Source organism: Paralichthys olivaceus, chromosome 19 (genome assembly GCF_024713975.1).
Source record: "Paralichthys olivaceus isolate ysfri-2021 chromosome 19, ASM2471397v2, whole genome shotgun sequence".
NCBI classification, from domain to species: domain Eukaryota; kingdom Metazoa; phylum Chordata; class Actinopteri; order Pleuronectiformes; family Paralichthyidae; genus Paralichthys; species Paralichthys olivaceus.
In genome coordinates this window covers 17737501-17756335 of record NC_091111.1, presented here as the reverse complement: position 1 = coordinate 17756335, position 18835 = coordinate 17737501, and the positions used below count along the sequence as shown (strand labels likewise).

The 18835-nt window shown below is 42.2% G+C and overlaps 1 protein-coding gene across 1 annotated transcript in view; it reads left to right on the top strand.

The window, feature by feature from the left end:
• scara5 (scavenger receptor class A, member 5 (putative)) overlaps window positions 1-18074 on the top strand; it is a 49488-nt gene extending 31414 nt beyond the window's left edge. Inside the window, exons 9-12 of the mRNA XM_069515138.1 lie at window positions 1839-1946; window positions 4494-4559; window positions 9056-9244; window positions 14463-18074. Of these exons, the coding sequence (XP_069371239.1) occupies window positions 1839-1946; window positions 4494-4559; window positions 9056-9244; window positions 14463-14596 (497 nt within the window). The 3' untranslated portion in view covers window positions 14597-18074. The remainder of the gene's footprint in view (window positions 1-1838; window positions 1947-4493; window positions 4560-9055; window positions 9245-14462) is intronic.
• Window positions 18075-18835: the final 761 nt, after the last annotated feature.

Below are 18835 nucleotides of genomic sequence, written 5' to 3'. Positions count from 1 at the left end.
TATTAAACAAACATTGTATTTATCACATAATACTTTTATTTCTCACCCAAATAAACATGTCACCAACCAGATTTTTAATTTACTGTTCAAGTAAGCAGATAAATTCAGATGAAACAGATTTCTGATTACTCCCTTGAGTGTTTGGACGGTCACGGCAGACCCATAAACGTCTCACGTAAACATCAGAACATGTTTTTCACAGATGCAGATTTAGGTTTGAAAGTTAAGTAGCGTGAAAGTGGACATTGGCCAGTATTCTGTTGCAGCTCTGCTTTAGTGATCGTGTTCAACATCATTAATAAAAAACAGCGAGCAGAAGGTCACATAAATCCATTAAAGAAAACAAGGCACTCGTGATGGAGAGAAGTTTCTGACGCGGCCGGTGGGACGCGTCGTCTATCTCCGTCTTGGAGCAAATTCCTCAAAAGCCACAACACGAACCTTCATCCAGGCAGAATTGGCGCTTCAGGAACCATGAAATGACAATTTTTCATCGTTACCGTAAGAAGCAAACAACGATACGACTCCAGATGTTTCAGGACCCCCCTCCAGCTGGGTACCTCTTGATCCATCCATCCTCCCTCCCTCCGCTGTCATCGTCTGCTCTGTATTCCACGGCCGATAAACTCTCACATGACTTTTCCAAGAAGCATTATCTTCTGCTGAAAGGGACGCGGCCCCCTCGTGATGCCACGGGTTCCCGGAACAAAGTGAATGTAAAGAATTTTTTCACTGCAGGGGGAGAAAGAAAAGAGGAAAACGCTCATTACAAGCGAACATAAAAACGTAGGAAACACCCCAGGGCCAAAACACACAAACACAACAACACCAGTGTTCTGATTACAGCTGTCTGAATAAACATTCCTCTCTTTTCATTTGTTTAGAAAAGAGATTCGTAGCAGTGATTGTGACCCAAAACATTTATTCTTAAAATTAGAAGTAGCAGGAACGACAGATTGTAAATCTACATCTAAACAAATAATCGCCGCGCCACAGAGCCACCGATTCTTATTTATGTGTAAATAATTAACGACATTAGCAGAAATGTCCTCCTCTCTATAATCAAACCCACAATCTGTTTGTCATTCAGCTGTTTCCCTCCACTTGCAGCCAAACATTTCTCCACTGGCTCCACACTATGATTGATAGCAGTGTCCTGATGGGTTTTTTTTTAAAGGGGGAATAATTGACCTTTTCTTGCAGCAGAGAAACAGAAAAGTGAAGAAAAACATGACATCGGCTGTCACTGGGTTATTTTTGAGTTTCTGTCTCAAACGCTCTGATGGAGTCACTGAGTGGTCACAACAGTGTAATCAGAACACTCGTTGCAATCAATACTTCATTAAGTTTGTGTTTGTTCAGTGTAAACACATGTTCCATTGTGTTGCCGTGGCGCTGAAGAGTTACCAAGAAATCTGATGGAAGAAAAGCTTTTCTTCAAGCGTCGTCAGTGACTGACGGCAGAGGAGGTGAAAGACCAACGATAACGTTCGATCGAGACGTCTTTATTTTTTACGTGACAGCTTCCAAAAGTGAAGGCAAATCATGAAACAAACTAAAACCAAGTGCATGTTTTCATTTTAGATCTTATCACCCCGATGTTTGTTCAACTGCTCCGCTGCACGACTGCAACTGCAAAGACTTAATTTTCAATTAAGTGCAGCAGCAGCAGCAGATTCAAACAAAACTCACAATAACCAAAGGAATTTGAACGATGTCTTAGCTCGCGATGAGGAGAAGCTGATGACTGATTGGGACCAGAACAGTTTTCGTGTTAATATTGTGTTTGTTGTCGACTGAACTCAATCCTGTCCCGTGTGTGTGTTTGTGTGTTTCAGGGTTTACGGGAGAAAAGGGTCTCCAGGGCCCTCGTGGTGTTAAAGGGTCGGTCGGGGTCGAAGGCGTTCAAGGTGAAAAAGGAGACGTTGGACCTGCTGGGCCCAGAGGTAGGGTGGTATCAGATCATATATTATATATAATTATATAATCTTATTTATACGTTGATGCTTTAGCGATCAAGAGTTGGAGAATGAGCATTTGATCAAGTACAGCTCATTGTGTCGTTAGCCCTTCAGCAACATTCACTAATCTGGTTGACCGGCAGTTTTCCATTTCCACTGTACATGAATATTTCTGCATTCCACATTTTTCAAATTGCATTCACCCTTCCCTTCTTCTTCCATCCTCTCCCACCGTCCATTCATCCAGATCGGTTTATATCCACGGAAATCTCTGGGGTGTTGATGTTTCCACCAGCTGGACGCAACACACACACACACACACAGAGCTCTGTGGAGGGAATCGTACCCGTGACTAACGTGATAAGGCGCTACAGTCTGTCTTGTGTCAGCCTGTCGTAGTGCATATCTGTATGTTTGTTTAGCGAACAGCTGCTGCCAATCAGAGCTGGGTTCGGCTGAAGAGTCCCGTGCAGCTGTCACTCACTCCACATGTTGGCCGCTCGTTCTCTAAACCTCGACTCAGGCTGAGCTGTCGACTCGTGCTCTGTTGTTATGACTCAGAGCTGAAGAGCGGGTTTTGTTTATTATTGTTTATTATGGCTCCTGCCACCTTCACTTTATGCGCGTGCACAGCTCTGCAGTGAGCTGACAGTGAAAACTGTGAAAAAGCTGAAGACGGCAGTTTGTCGCAGAATGACCGGTTCTCGCCGGCGCCTCAAGATCAGAATCTTCGGTGAACCCACGACACCGGACACGTTGTCTGATCGACGGGTTGATTGTGTAAAGAAAAAGCTCAAAACAGAAGAAAACAGAAAAGAGCGGAGACCAGGATCCTCACGGATGTTTGGTCGTCTTCACTCTTCCCGACAATGTGTGTCTGTGCTTTCTACCATCTGGGTCCTGGTGGTGACGGGTTTAACAAACCAGGGAAGAGTTTATAGAGCGACCGGTGTGAACGGGGCCTCGGAGTCAGGAGTCGCTCAGCTGTGAAGAGAGGACGGATCCTGAGAAGCTGGTTAAAACAGCACGGGGGGGGGGGGGGGGGGGCGGCGAAGCTTTGTGGTTTCTTTTTATAGATGAAGAGTGAGGAGCAGGGTCAGAGGTGTTTGGATTTCAAGCATCGCTGCTCTGCAGAGTTTAAAGATGGAATATTTCTATATCCCTTTGGCCAGTTTGAGGAAGAAAACCTGCATTAGCTGACAGACGTGCAGCTTCATCGCATCTCAACCGTCTCAGCTTTCATTTGGATTCATGTATTTGGATATTTGATGAATGCAAGTCCAATATTTACTCATCTCAACCGGCCCATGAGTGAAAAATGTGGGTATTTAGGTGTAATTTGTATTTAAAAAAGCAAGTATTGCAGTAGCGGTAGTTTTTGTGGAATTCCAACAAACAAAGATAAAAAAGTGGTGGAGGTTATAAAACATTATGTAATGGATGATGAAGTCTGCTCAAAATCTTATGTCAGTAAATGTAACGGCTGTTGAAATGAATGAGTCTGGGTAAAAGCCCCTGGAGCTAAAAGTTGTGATTAGTGAAACTATAAGAATTTAAATCTGAGAGCTTCAGATTCATCGTGAATTAACATCAGTTTTGAATCAGACGCGTCTGTGGCCTCCTGCGGCTCAGCAGAGGATTAGTGATGTGTTTGGGTTTTTTTCCTGCAGTGTTATTTAGTCGTTAAGGATGCGGTCAGAACTGAGGCGATGCTAACAGCGGAGGACGTCACAGACAGGGTGTGGTGCAGTGTTTGCTGCACTAATCAGACACGGACATATACGTGCACTAAATGTGACTGAGTGCCACCTCGCCTCTTGCTGCTGCTGCCGCCGCCGCCCTGCGGTCCTGGACGTGAAAAGAGTCTCAAATTAAAGGTGGGACGAATGCCCACTTGAAGCTGATCCTCTCGTAGCTTCATGGCAAAACCAGACTTGTGGTTTCAAACCTGAAAATTAGCAACAAACGGCACTGAAGCGGACTCTCTGTCTTTGGAAGGGAATCATATTTTGAAATGAAAACAAATGAGGAAACGTCGTCTCCAAGCGTCTGGGTGGAAGGAGGTGTCGTGCGTAAACGTAGCATGATTCTTCAGAAACCACAAATGGATGGATTTTTACTTATAGTGATTCTGTGGCTCTGCTTTGCATTTTCTTTTCCACCGTGCAAACACTGTAAAAATAAAACATGTACCTTGTCACATGGCTTCACTGTGGTTTAAACTTCTATCTTTTCTCTTACGCCTACTTCTCCTTCAAACCTCATCCGCCCCGACTCTGCAGCAGAAACAACACGTCGCCACATTTAGAGTTAAAATGAGCACAGGATGCACAGTGGTGTCCTCTATTCTTACATTTTATGCACATCTCAGGAGGGTGGTTACAGAACCGGCGATTTCAGAGGCTGCTAAGAAGTTTTTTATAACTTTTTTAATATTAAAATCTATGGTTGACATGTTGTGAATAAGGTTCCGTGTAAGATTTAATATCCGCTCCTGTGAAGTTGGAGTAATTCTCTCTTTTCTTTCCTCAGGTGACCGAGGAGAACGAGGGCTAAAGGGGGAGAAAGGGGCTCGAGGAGACAGAGGAGAGAATAAAGGTGAGAGCAGTAACTCCCTCTTCTTCACCTGAGTCATGTAACCGCTGGAGAATCAAACACAGACGTCCACCATGACACCTGTGACAAGCTGAGAAAATATTGATTTGAAAATCAATTGCTGTTTGAATATATTTGTTTTTACAGACACGGGATCTGAGGAGTGAGTAGAACAAGGTTTTTATATTGAAGCTACATTGAATTTGACACGTTTTCATGTACGTGTGGTTAAAATGCATTGAACTTGAAGCCCATCATATTATTCTGAGTGATTCATGAATGATGTATGTGTCTAAGTCGAGGCTGCGATATGTTTCTCTAAGAAGTTAAAATAATATCTGGCATGAAAAGAAAATATTAAAGTTCAAATACCTCAAATCTGGACTCAAGCACTCAAGTAAGTACGTTTTTTGTCCCGGTTTATTCAACATCTTAACTTTGTGTATGTTCTATAAAAAACATTTAGGTAAGATCCTTCCGGGACTCCGCTGATGTAACATGAGCACAGTCCGTATATCAGAACATATGATCCACATTCAAAAAGTTGGCAACGGAGAATCACAGATTTACGAGCTGATGAATTTAGGGGCCTCATACGTCTCTGATCCACCTGACGGCCTGCGCCCGAGCTGTGGCCACTTTAAAGTAATCCGTAGAATCTGCTTCTCCTCTCGCCGTCATCTCACGGTTTCCGACACACGAAGAACAGCCACATGGCTTCATGTACATCAAAAGCATTCGAAAAAAAACCATTACACGCGAGCACATGTCATGTGGCGGTAAACTGAAACCTCGTCAGGTAGGTTGGTTACGTCATCGCGTCTGTTCTCGAGGACGTCAAATGCACGAGGACGTGAACGTCGACTCTGCTCGTTGCAGAACCGTCAGAGATGGTTTCTCTCCTCACATCATTGACAAGACACGAATGTTTGAAGTTTCAGAGAAAGTGAGACCACATGCTGCCGGCTGTCAGGAATATTGAGTCGGCGTGTCTCTCACTTTTCTGTCACAGACGTTCTGATGCATGACTTGGATCTTTTTACACTTCAAAGCACACGGTGCATACCTGTGTGATCGCTGACCAGAGCGACCCCAACACGTGTGTGTGTGTGTGTGTGTGTGTGTGTGTGAAAAAATGCACATTCATCCACACATGTTGTGAATGAACACAAGTTTAAAATCATCACCAAGGAGGCGGTGACACCGGAATGATCCGTGGAAGAGAACAACTGGAGCCCAGATTGGAATCATTTGAAAAAATGCAAAACAGAAACAGAGAAAACTTTCATCTGTTGAATCTGCGTTGATGTTGCTTTAATAGAGGGTGAGGCCTTTGTACTGGACGGAGGACGGAGGATGGAGGACGGAGGACGGAGGATGGGCCTCTATATGATTTAAACACAGGTTGATAAAAAAAGTCTATTTATTCTCGCAGCACTGAGACCGGCAGATATTTTCAGCTGCAGCTTACGAGCTGATGAAACCAAATTTAGTTCTGTGTCTCTGTAGATGATTTTTTTCTAAATGTTTCCAGATGTTTAATTTTATGTCCCAGGCGAGAAAATTGGACACCATCGTGCGGTGGGATCCCACCAGCTGCGAGCCATGAGTGCTCAGTAGTCATTACTGGGATACTGTGATCCCCTGACTTAAAACCACCCTGGGCCAGAGGCGTTAAACTTACTCGCCTATACTTCCTACAGCCCCTGCCCCCCGGCGACCTCGCTCGGACCGCACCTCATTTCAAACTTGGCCTCCGTTTTCGTCCACACACCTGCAAAGTTTCACGGCTGTGATGCTGTTACGCTGTGAAATCCTTCACACGGACAAACACACACACACACACAACACCTGCCAAAGTAGTTTTAAAGTGGAGCTCTGGAAATGATTTCATGTTTTTTACTCTAATGACAAATTTGTTTTCACCCCAGGAAGCAGGATCATGAAAATACCGTGTTACTATAATTACGCGCACGTTCACCTGAAGCCAGAGTTTGAGATTTACTCGGTTTCGTTCTCCGCCGTCGCTACAGAGCAACGGAATTAAACACCAGAAACTCTGCGGTTATTTTCCTCGTTAGTCAAACCATGATTGTTCTCCGCTCGTCGTACCTGCTCAGTTCTTCTTTATATTCTGAACCTGAACAACACAACTGCTCCACAGTGTCTGGTCATGAAATGATCCACATTTCTAATTTCCTGCAGACACACATGCAGGAATGCACATGAGGAATCCAACTCCTCGGTTATTTACAGTTTCATGCTCAGAGATGAATCTTTTATGGTCTTTTACATGACGTTAATTAGCGAACGTGTGAGGATCTGGTCGGCAGATTTTGTTACAGTCTTTATGCTAAGCTAAGCTAATTGGCTGAGGCTTTACATTCACCGTATTCACTTAAAAATGTTGAACTGTTGGTTTGAACCTAACGACAAAGACGACACAGATTTTTTTTAAAGAGAATCTAATAAAAAACAAACTTCAGGCAATGCAAGATTCAAAAGACGATAAAATCTGAGTTTCAGCAACTTTTCACAAACACATGGAACCGATTAACTTTTGTTCTGAAGCCATTCGTTCCCGTCCAGACCCCCCCTCCCCCCCACTCCCTCCCTGACTTTCTGCCAGACAAACATTTGTAATATGTGATCACTCCGTATTCTGGCCTTCTTCAGGTATCGACAGTCTGGTGCCGCAACTCGTCCGCCCTCCGCAGCTCGACCCATTTGGACGAGCACCAACACCTGGAGCTCTCTCGTCTGGATTCCTCTGGATGAAAACACTCATTATAGCATCTCGCATTAACTCCCTTGCTTTTGCGGAAGAAGTTCAAGGCTCGTTATGAAATGTCAAGTTTAGTCCAAATTGGGCAATTTAACGGTGTCCGAGCTGCGGAGCTTGAAGAAGCGTTTGTTTTCGATTTCTAACATTTCTGTCCGTTAGCGTCACTGTGAACAACCTGACAAAGTCATTAACGACATAAAGTTCTCGGTATTTGGTTGAATTCAGCGATTTTGAGGCAAATCTTCCAACACTGGCACATTTAGTTTCTCATATTTCAATCCAAAAGTTGAATATATAGTTATGACGTGATGATATTTTATGATTTTCAAACACGGCCATATTGGAAGCAAAGGTGAATTACATCAGCCAATGACTCTTTTATAAAGATGGACGATGAGACTCACTCACACAAACCGTTTTCAACACTCCGCTTTTAAAGTGGAACTAGTTGCTGGAAAACTGAACAAACATCCGTGTGATAAGAACGACTTAAAATGTCAGAAATCTTTATTTGACTTTTCAGTTTTTCCGCGTCCATCAGGGGACGATTAACTTCACTTTTGGCGTTCGTGAGCCGCGTAGACCGTGAAGTCAGAATCGACATGAGACGTCTGGTCGATTTTGTTTTGCTCTCGTCACTTGCCTCCACAAATGAATCCTGGGATAGTTTGGCATCGGGGGGGAGGATCGACCCGTTGGAGCCTTTGTCGCTCAGGGATTATTATTTATTTTTTACGGTGCCGTCTGAAAGGAAGAGCAGCAGGAAGTAGAATGTTCTGGTTTTAATTTGCGGCCTGTGATAGGAATATGTGCCGCAGATATTACAGTATGATGATTATGGTGGATATTAAGTTATGATGGGCCAGTGAGGGCGAAGTGCTTCACTGTATAATGAGTGTTAAATGGTACACAGTTAAAGTTTATGATGGTCTGATGAGACTGATATCCTGTCGACATGATGCGTCTGGTTACACTCGCCAGCACATTGTCAACAGTTGTGTGTGTGTAGTACAATACTCACACACACACACAGAGGAAGTGGAGACATCAACACTGAGCCCCGTCTCATTTTCATGCATCTCAACTTTCCATAATTTCTTCCTGTGCCTTTTCAAAATCTCTTTTATTATGTTTCTCAATTTCTTTTCATCTCCTCTAATGTTTTCATCTCTTTTCTTTCTACATTTTTAATTATCACGTTGTCTCTCCTCGTGTTTTCCCTGTTTTAATCTCTTGTTCTTTTTTCTTACTTCTGTTTATAATTTATGTCCATTTGTTTGTTTTAATCTCTTTCTTCTTGATTTTTTTAGCAACAGCTGCTTATTTTTATCTTCCAATAAAATGAGGGGATAAACTTTTAACAGATGTTTATCCAATGGAGGAAGTTAATAATTTAATCTTTAACTGGTTTCTGAGATTATTGCAGGGTTGAAGTGTCAGACCATGTTAAGCAATTAGGGAAAAACTTTTTACACAGAACTTCAAAACCCAATTTTTTTAACCTCTCAGAGGATTTTTATTATTATTCTTTTTGAATCTAATACTTTTTTTAAAGTATAAACACTGACAATGGAAATTACCTGCTCAGTGTGGGTTCAAGCAGTTTTCCCTCAATACTGCACAAGTTACCAATGAATGGAGGCCAACAATTAATGCATTCAAATCAAATCAATATGCAGATTTTTGTAAACACACATTTGTGTTTGTGTTGCAGTGGAGGAGACCCTGGTGCGGTTGGTGAACGGGTCGGGCCCTCACGAAGGACGCGTGGAGGTTTTCCACGAGCGTCGCTGGGGGACGGTGTGTGACGACGTCTGGGATAAAAAGGACGGAGACGTGGTGTGTAGGATGCTGCGATACCGAGGAGCCTCAGAGGTCCATAAGACCGGACGCTTCGGACAAGGTAAGAAACTCTCAACACGCTCACGTTCTTAAAGGATCCGTGGCCATGTTTTAGAATAAAGACCGTATAAAAATCCAGCAGGAAATGAAAAAGAAATATTGTTTCCCACGGCACACGTCCATGGTGATATTTCCTGATTGAAGTTTTGTTTTTTGCTACGGAGTGGTTTTCTTTAAACGGTGCCCTACAACGCTTCAGGGATTAATATTAAGGTTTTATGAGGAAAGTCATGTGAGCCAGATGTCGTCAAGAGGAGTCTCAGAGGTCGTATCCATCTTCCCCTCTCTCCACTCAGCTGTCGGCCTTACATCATTCAGCCTCTGTCCAGGACGACTTGTTACCAGTGAGTCTGGAAAATACGGGGGAAACAAGCTTTAGTTCCAGGGGACGAGCTCCAGACAACAGCAGTGACTAACAGCACGGCTGCACTCAATTTAAAACAAAATAATCTGAAATATAAATTTAAACTTTCAGATGAGTCATTCACCTGTTTTTTTTTTTTTTTCTTTTCGTCTCACTTTGCTTTTTGCAAAAAGCCCAGAGCTCGTTCTCTCAATCCTACAAATCCCTCTGAAGTGTTGTGACTCCTCTAAATTAAAACTGTGGGTGTAACCCTGAGATCACACACAGTGTTTTTACATTCAACGCCTATTTGTGTGAAAGTATAATAAATTGTTGTGAGCAGTTGTGTAACCACTTCTGTAAGTGTGTGTTGAGTAAACAGTTTAAAGGTCTGAGTCCGTCAGAGTAAACCCAGCAGAACAGATGACGCTGGACGCATTTCTGCCGCGGCCCCTCGTGCACTTTGTCCAGCGCAGTGAACCTCATTTTCCATCCTATGCGCCTGCACAGACTCGTGTGTGTGTGTGATGTTTCTTGCTGCTTTCAAGTGTCAGCTGACGTCTCTTTGTTGTGTTTTGGGATATGAGAAGCATATGGTGTGGTGTAAGACAATGGTTTGTGGAACTTTCCTTTTTTTTTGTTCAGATGTCGACCTTTAAATGCAACATTTGGATCAGATTTTGCAGAAATATGCATCATCGAGACCAAAACAAATAGTTTTAGTTCATTTGTCTTTTTGTTGTAGAGAACTAGTTCAGTACACGAACCCTGAACTGGAGTATCTGTCGTCATGATTGTTTTGTATATCCTCACTGTATATGCCACTATACACCATATTATGTATATATATAGTGTATATTACATTATATCTCCATAAAGAGAAGAGTGCCTGGCTAATTCCACAGATACTCCCTTCTCTCTCTTAGCAGTACACAAGGTCAGGTTATAGATAAAGGACCGACCATCAGTGCATTGTTTACGCTCTGGGACTTTCATATCTAACTCAGCTGCTCCACAGTTGCTCATGTTTGTATGTTGTTGCACCTTCTGGTCTCCTTGATGCATCAAATCTACATCAACATCTTCTACATAAGACGTCAGCTGCTGCCTGAGTTCTCCTTCCACCAGCTTCCAGAAAACGTCCACAACAATGATCGACAACGTCAATTACGGTTAATGAGTCGCACTGCACTTCTTTGGGCCGTTAAAAATACACAGGACTAATAAGAAGTCAGTAAGATGAACGGCTTTTGAGATATGAGCCACATAGACAGAAATTTCTGTAGTTTTCTGAAATCCGTAGATTTTTTTAAAGATTCTCCTCTGTAGCTCAAATTTATCTTTTTATTCCCAAACCATGTTGTGCTTATAAGGGTCTGAGTGAAGAGGGTGTGTCGTATGTTGTGCCAAACAAAAAGCTCTTTGAGAAAGAAAAATTTGATTCTGTACTTTTTGGGCTGTGTAAATACAAAATGGCTTTAATGTTATTAGTCTGGTTTTCACTTGAGAGTGTACGTGTCCAATAATGATCTAAACTTCATGCTGTTTTATTTTTCTTTTAATCTCCTGTTGCGCAACTTGATCTTTAATGTAGTAAAAACCCAGAAACACGCCAAGCTGAAACTTCCCCGAACCCAAGTCTGCACTTTCAAAAAAACACGTTTCACACTGAACGTCTTCCAAACACAAAAACACACAAATGTAAAAGTCTCCATCAGGTTTCTTTACGGCTGACTCACACTACAGTTGTTTTAGACGGGGCTTTAGAACAACTCTGAGCAAAGTTTTACTGGAACCACAAAACATAAAACACAAGGAGTGAACCAGTGTCGACTGCAGAGAGAGATTCGGGAAATGTTTCAGGAAACACAACAGGTCTGTACGGGGTCGTTTCACATGCTGCAGCAGTTTGAGCAGATTATCTGAAACATGCTTCCAGTAGAAAATCAGGAAAAGTTCAGACAAGACTCAAACCTGTTGCTTAATTGAATTAACAGTCGTATCATTATGATGTGAAGCCTTTGTCTTCTGTCAAGTATTTGTCATTTACAGTATACATTTACATTTTATAGATCCAAAATTCTTCATTTCATACAAGGAAGTTAAATATTCATAAACTCTTTAACTTTTGTTCAAGGGTAAATCAACACTGCAAGACATGGAGAAGAAATCTAAAAGCAAAGCACATTGTTCAGCTGCTGTCAGATCTGTGCGTTGTGTGTTTTAAAGACACACTCAAAGGGAAGTACCTTCCAACAAACTATTGCAACAGCATCTGTAATCGTTGAGACACAACATGTTCAGCCTCAGTACGCTCAGCACCTACCCAAGGAAAGTCCGCAGCAAAGAGAGAAATGTGTGTCAACCAAAAACAGTAAATACAATAAAATAATTGAATAAAATACAATTTAATCATAAATTAACCAGAATCAGCTTTATTGTACATGTATGAGTACAAATACAAGGAATTTGACTGAACGTACAGAGACAAATACACAAGAACAAAGCAGAACAAAGATAAGCATCAACATTTAACGACTATGTACAAATATGTATATAAATATATATAAAAGTATATATATGAACATAAAAACACAACAACGACAGTGAAATGGAGAAATAATCCAATGATGCAAAGATGCTTGACTAAATATGTGAAGATTGTCGCAGAATACTTTATCTACATGAGGTAGGTGGAATATATACACACACATATATATATATAGTACATACCGTGGAGACACATGTCCACAGTCTGTCTCATGTGCACGCTGTCCCCTCTGCACCTGGAGAACATGGATAACGTCACGACATGCTTCATGCTAACAAACAGAGCATGCTAAGGTTGCACGTGCAGCTCCACAGACACGCCCCTCCTCTCCGTCATTTACACATGACGACACAAACATACAGCATGACGACACAAACATACAGCATCACAACAACCAACATTACACGTCGTCAGTTACTTGACGTCACTTTTAAAACAGTAAAGGTGCAGAAGCAACACGAAGCTTCACCTGCAGAGTCCGAAGCGGGAAATACGGGTTTCAAAATAAAACGCCCGCTCTACTTCCGGTAATACTCCCTATTATTTTAACTCCTGAAGAAGTCACGAAAACTTTATTAACACAACGCTGCACCCCACAGTCCTACTTAAATAAACACAACATCACCATCCACAAAACCCACATCAACCAAATATCAGTCAAAATGGCTAAACATCCCATGAGCCTTTGCAACTTGCTGTCCAATCACAGACCAGATAGCTGATGCTACAACCATGTTCATAATATGGTGCAACAACAGACCAAAAAGCAATAAAAAGTGGTATTTGAGATGCTGAAGTATCATTATTTTTGAAATGCGCTGATGATTTTTTAATAATTGCTTATTTTTTAGAGCATCCAGAGATGTGGCGTCAGTTTCCTGTGATTAACGGCTGTGATTTAGAGCCGAGCAGCAGAGACGACAGCTCCTCTCTGCTTCTCTACGAGGCTCCAGATGCTGCTTTAAATGCATTATTTATGAGTCAGCCTCTCACAAACAAGGCATAAACCATAAGAATCGGTTCAACCGCAGAAAGCAATCGAAAGTTGTTCCCTCACACAGCTGAGTATCCTCTCAAACCAGAGTGTCCGGGACTTTCTGAAACTCTCCGGTGGTTCTGGTTTCACAAACAGGATCCAAAGTTTATAGCGAGAAGCGTCCTGCCAAAAGATCTGCTCAGCAGCTGGGACAGTTTTATGACCAGATATGATTTTATCTGATGCAGGGGTCTGTGAGGAAGCACTCGCAGTTCTTGGTGTCTCAATCAGACTCTTGTAAAGCAGAATAATTGGAAAATTAGTTCACGATTGGGAAAATTCATGTAAACGCCACCACAAGTTGGAAAGTGAGCGGAATGTTTGGTCCATGAGCTGCGGACCAATCACGAGTAGGTCTCAGCTGTCAATCATGACATTTCCCTTTCCCTTTATATCATCGAATCACTAATTAAAACCGAGAAACTTTGACTCGTATTTTGACCTTTTATTTTTACCCATCTGTTAACATGGAGGATCTATGCTGCAGCCAGCCGCCTGGGGGCGATCGAGATGCTTTGGCTTCACTTTTGTCATCTGTCTTCATATACAGTCTGTATTTATGACCTTTACACTGTGTGTGTACACAGAGAGGCAACGTGTTCAGTCTCATTGGATCCAGTTGCATTTCTCTGACACAGACGAGGGAAAGTGAAGCATGAACGAGCCGTCAGAGACATGACTGAGGTTCAGCAGCTGCTGTTCAAGTCCAGATGTGAATTCTGTTTTTGGCCGCTCCAATTCGATTTATAATTATAAAGAAAACTTGGGGGGATTAGATCATTTTCATTCATTGCGTTCCACATTTCATTTGTTCTGTAGCGGAGATCGTGGCCTGTTTTTCCGTTTCCTGGAAAGCGAATTTGCATGTTTTTCTGTATATATACATACGTGTTTTTTCTGGACAGAATATTTTTCCAAAACAGGATAGAGAAGGAAGCGAAAGACGAACGAAAACAGATGTTAGAAAAGGAGAAAATTAAACAAAACCATGGCCAGGGAACTGGTTCACGGACTCGACTCACGCCCCACTCTCTGCCTCGACTCACCCACAGCGCTCAGTACGGATGTGGACCACCTCAGGCAGTGATGCGTCACTTGTGGCCTTCGTGTTGCTCAAACAAAATGAACAAATGTTTCCTACTTGTAAAATAGCAAATGTTGCCAAATGATCCCAAAACAAACGTGGGCCTTGTTTGGCAAACATGAGGTTCTTTAGGTGAGTGGTTCTCTGCGTCGCTCCCTCTGATGCTTTCCACCCAATTTGTAATGTCGTCCCTCTCTCTGTGCAGGAACTGGTCTGATCTGGATGGACGACGTCGCATGTACAGGGACGGAGGACACCATCCACCAGTGCAACTTTTCAGGCTGGGGCAAAACCAACTGCGGTCACGTTGAGGACGCTGGCGTCACCTGCACCGTCTAAACTTAACTGTGCCTTACATTTTAAAGCCGCTGCAAAGTGAACAACGTCCCGCTGGTGACTTTTTTTAGCCACAAGACTGAATCATGGGGCGAATGAGAAATGCAAAGACTAAATTCTGGTTTTATTGTCTGCGTAGTGAGAGATGTTACTCAGACTGATGATCACACAACACAAGTCTTCATCAGACTGGATCACGGAGCTCACCGGTCTTCAGTGAAGGGTCAGCTCTGTGAAGTTGCCCTCAGAGGCTGATCTGAGGTCAGCTGGTTGTTTTGTTTTCCCTCCAGCGTGGAGAAAAAAAAACTGATCTGACAAATTCATCATCGGCCGTCGTCTCCGAGCTGCTGACGAGCTGAAACGGCACATATTGAAACCGATTAGACTGTGATTGACGATCGCTGGTGAACTGATGTTTCATGTACAGGCAGCTGCTCTTCTCCATATGTAGGAATGGCTTTTGTGCTTCATCATACTTCTTATACCGTCGCTCAGTAAGCAGTCACCTGGGGATGTTTCAGCCTCGATATCCTGGTTTGAAAAAACGCAGCTGAACATTCTCCTGTAACGTAATCTTTTTTTTATAACATCTCTGTGTCTTTTAAGCTGCTCGTCACCAAAGCAGTGCTTGATATTTATAAAGAAACTACAAGTCTGCAGATAGCAGAGTTTAGAAACGGATGAGAGTCACTGCAGTTGACAGATGAAGTGATTATGGAGAAAAGAGAACAGATGAGTACAAACAGATGGATGCATGGATGCCTGCCCTGCACAATTTATAACAGTGGGTCTGTCGGTGTTTACTGCCAAACGTTGGGTTGTTTCAGTATTAGAGCACAAACACACACACACACACACACACTCACACAAATTAAACCAACCATAACATACAAGCTTTTTCTTCTAATTTTTACTCCTCTCTCAGTGGGTTTTAATCTTTATAGCTCCTCTCAAATCCAGCAAAGCTGTTACCTCCCAAGTGTCCTGGCTCACGTCTCCGCCTGAGCTTAAAGAATACACCAAACCACACGTTGGAACAAAACATGTGCAGGAACCTGTCTCTTTACTCAGCCATGATTTATGTATGAACAGGGAGAATATTTTTCGTGCACCGTGGCAAAGTAACAACCTGAACTTGTAGTTTAATTCCCTTCGCTCTTATAATCTGTGGTGGAAATGTGTCCGCCCCACTAACACGGAGCGAGAAGAAAATGCTAATATAAATTTTTACCTTTCCCGGCACTGCAGACAGAAGTGTTTTCTTTCTACCTCATGTTAAAGTGCCTTAGTGTTTGTCGTTTGTTCTGTTTTAAAACCACGACTCTGTCAGAGAAAAGGAATTAAAGAAGGAGAGTCTCAAACAGCATTGACACAAGTTATAGCAACACAAACGGGAATTGTGGGTAGGAAACACGTTTGTCTCGGCGGCCGGGGGCTCGATGTAGTGAGCGTGATACCTCCTGAACATCTTGAGAGAATTTCTTCAAATTTGGAACAAATGTTCATTTCGAACTCTCAGATTAACTGATTCGATTAGTGGTCAAAGGTCAAAGGTCATGGCGGCCTCACAAAACATGGTTCTTGGCCTCTGTAATGTGAAGTCTGCCTTTAGGGGATTACTTCAATTCAATACTTCAGTTGTCACTCGGACTCCAAGATGCACTGAAAAATAAATTACATCGACTGAAACTGCATTTGTTGGCGGAGTCGTACAACCACAGGGCGGTAATTTTATTTTTATTGGATAATACTCCATTATTTGTGCTAAACAAAAAAAACATGTATAATTTCTTCCATATTTAATGATGAAGTCACTTTTTATGCATGTCATCATTACTACATACCGTCTTTTATATTGTATTAAACAAGCATAGTTAAAAACATCACAGCGTTGAGATACTGAGGAGCAGACCAGAGGGATTTCTAGTTATCGTTTTCATTTTCTCTTTCTTCTGTTTGACGTTGAAGATTTTTCACTTTGTTTACAACAGTTTTATAAGAACAATAATACTTTTAAATGTTTCTCACTGTGTCGACTGGGACTTAAAGACACCAACACTGCGCCATCTGGCTGCTGCAGAGCTCCGGGTTCAATGTTATGTTCACTATTATAGCACTCACTAGAGCTGAATGTGTTAATTAACTGATAAGTCAATCGCCAGGAAAATAATTGGGAAGATGTTTGATCGTTTCATAATCATATAACCCATTTTCGTGCTACAACAATTCTCTGGCTTTTGAGTTATTCATCTAATAACATTATAAATTGAATATATCTGGATTTTGGACAGAATACATAATTGCTCTGGAAAATCATGCTGGACATCATTTATTTTGTATATCGTATGACAGCAAACAATGAATCTATTAAATCAGAAAGTCATATATTGATTATCATCATCAAAACACCTGAATATACTCAGTGCCTGTTTCAACACTCAGTCAGACTGTAATGTACCAATTTCAGACTTCAATCCAAAAACATAATTTCTGTAGTCTGAAAATGATTAGGGCCTTGAATCAGTGACGTGTGGCAGGGATTTGAAATGTAATCTATAATAAAATGGCCTCAGGTGTTCAGCGAGGACGTCTTGACTCTCGTGTTTAGTCTGGTAGCTTTGTTCGCCTGATTAAACGAGGGCATGTGTACATGTACGTGTTCTCGCAGTTCTGAAGATTCACAGAGCCGGAGTTTAAGTTCTGGATCTTGTGAAGTGTTGCCAGACATGTTGGGCCAGCACCTGGCAGTGACGCCGGCACAGACTGTGACTCCAAAGGCTTGTTTGAGGATCATGTTCCCAGCAGTCTCCAAAATATGCAGTTTGATGAAATGAAGCGGAAGTGGAGTTGTTCTGCAAAGCAAGTCGAGGGGGGAGAGAGTGATGAAGAGCACCTGAAGCTCGCCCTCTTCGTCTTTAATTTCCCAAGGAGTTTATGGTCTCAAGCTCTGGTTTCAAGTCTTCTTCAATACAGCATGATGTTCATTTATTCAATTCAGGTCCAATTTAGAGTCAAATAGATGATAAAGCACAGCATGCCTCACTGTCCATCAGAGCTCAGCAGGTAATGCACGGCCGTGAGGTGGTTTCCTGACGTCACATCTGTGCTTCAGCTTCATCGGATCAAATAATAAGAACACTTTGCGAAAACCAAGTGCACTTACAGGAGTATTTTTTTCTCTTAAAGATTTAAAGGTGATTTGTTTCAATGTAAACTCGGTGATACTAAGACCTTTGTACTACTCTGAGCACTTCTGCATATACGTGTGTGTGTGTTTTTATTACATTGTGCTGGTCATAACACATATAAGGGCTTCGGAGTTAACATACAGAAGTAAATGCTTCAATCAAACATCATTATGTCAAGAAAATACATTTGCTTAAAGAAATACACGACTTTTTACTTAATGTTCTGTAGATTTTTGTACCACTAAAATGTTGTATATGCACTGCTGAAATAATAAAGTGTAGATTTGTTTAAACGGGTGAACTCTTGTTATTATTCCTGGTAACGGAGGGGAAGTGGAAACAGGTTCTTCTGAGACGTCAACAGGTGAAGAGAGCGGGAGGAAGTTGAGCTGGACGTGAGAGCGACGTGTACGCGATGTGACTGACGGCTCTGACGTGTAATTACATGTATGAACGTTTCCACATGTGAGGTCGATGCAGAGACGATTGGCTGAAAAATCACCTGATGCATCGACACACATGGACGACAGGGAGAGAAAAGAGTGTGGAGCCGATTGAGTTCAAGAGAAGTTTCACTCATCCTCCAGGGACGAGCGAGTTTAATATTGTTTATTTAATGCAGTGAAAAAGTCTGCAAGTGGAATTCCTGTTACACATGTGTGGATAGTTATATGTGTTTCTGACCCAGTGATCTGATTTACTTACTTCCCATCATGTTTAACTCAATGTGACTAAAGGTTTCTGATAGATAGAGAGATAGATAGATAGATAGATAGATAGATAGATAGAGTCATTGTGTGGAGGGATAACTGGTCCTTTATGAGGACGAGGAGCAGGAATGTGATCTAATGACACATGGATGCACGTCGCATTCCTTTATATATCTGCTCTCTCCCTCTGGACGTCTCTGTGCAGCAGAGGCCACAAACATGAGCTCATCCCTGTTCAGAGGGAACAAGAAATGGAGAGAATCAAAGAGAGAGAGAGAGAGAGAGAGAGAGAAAGACAGAAAGTCCCAGTCTTCCACGTCCACATGTCATCACATCACATTCCT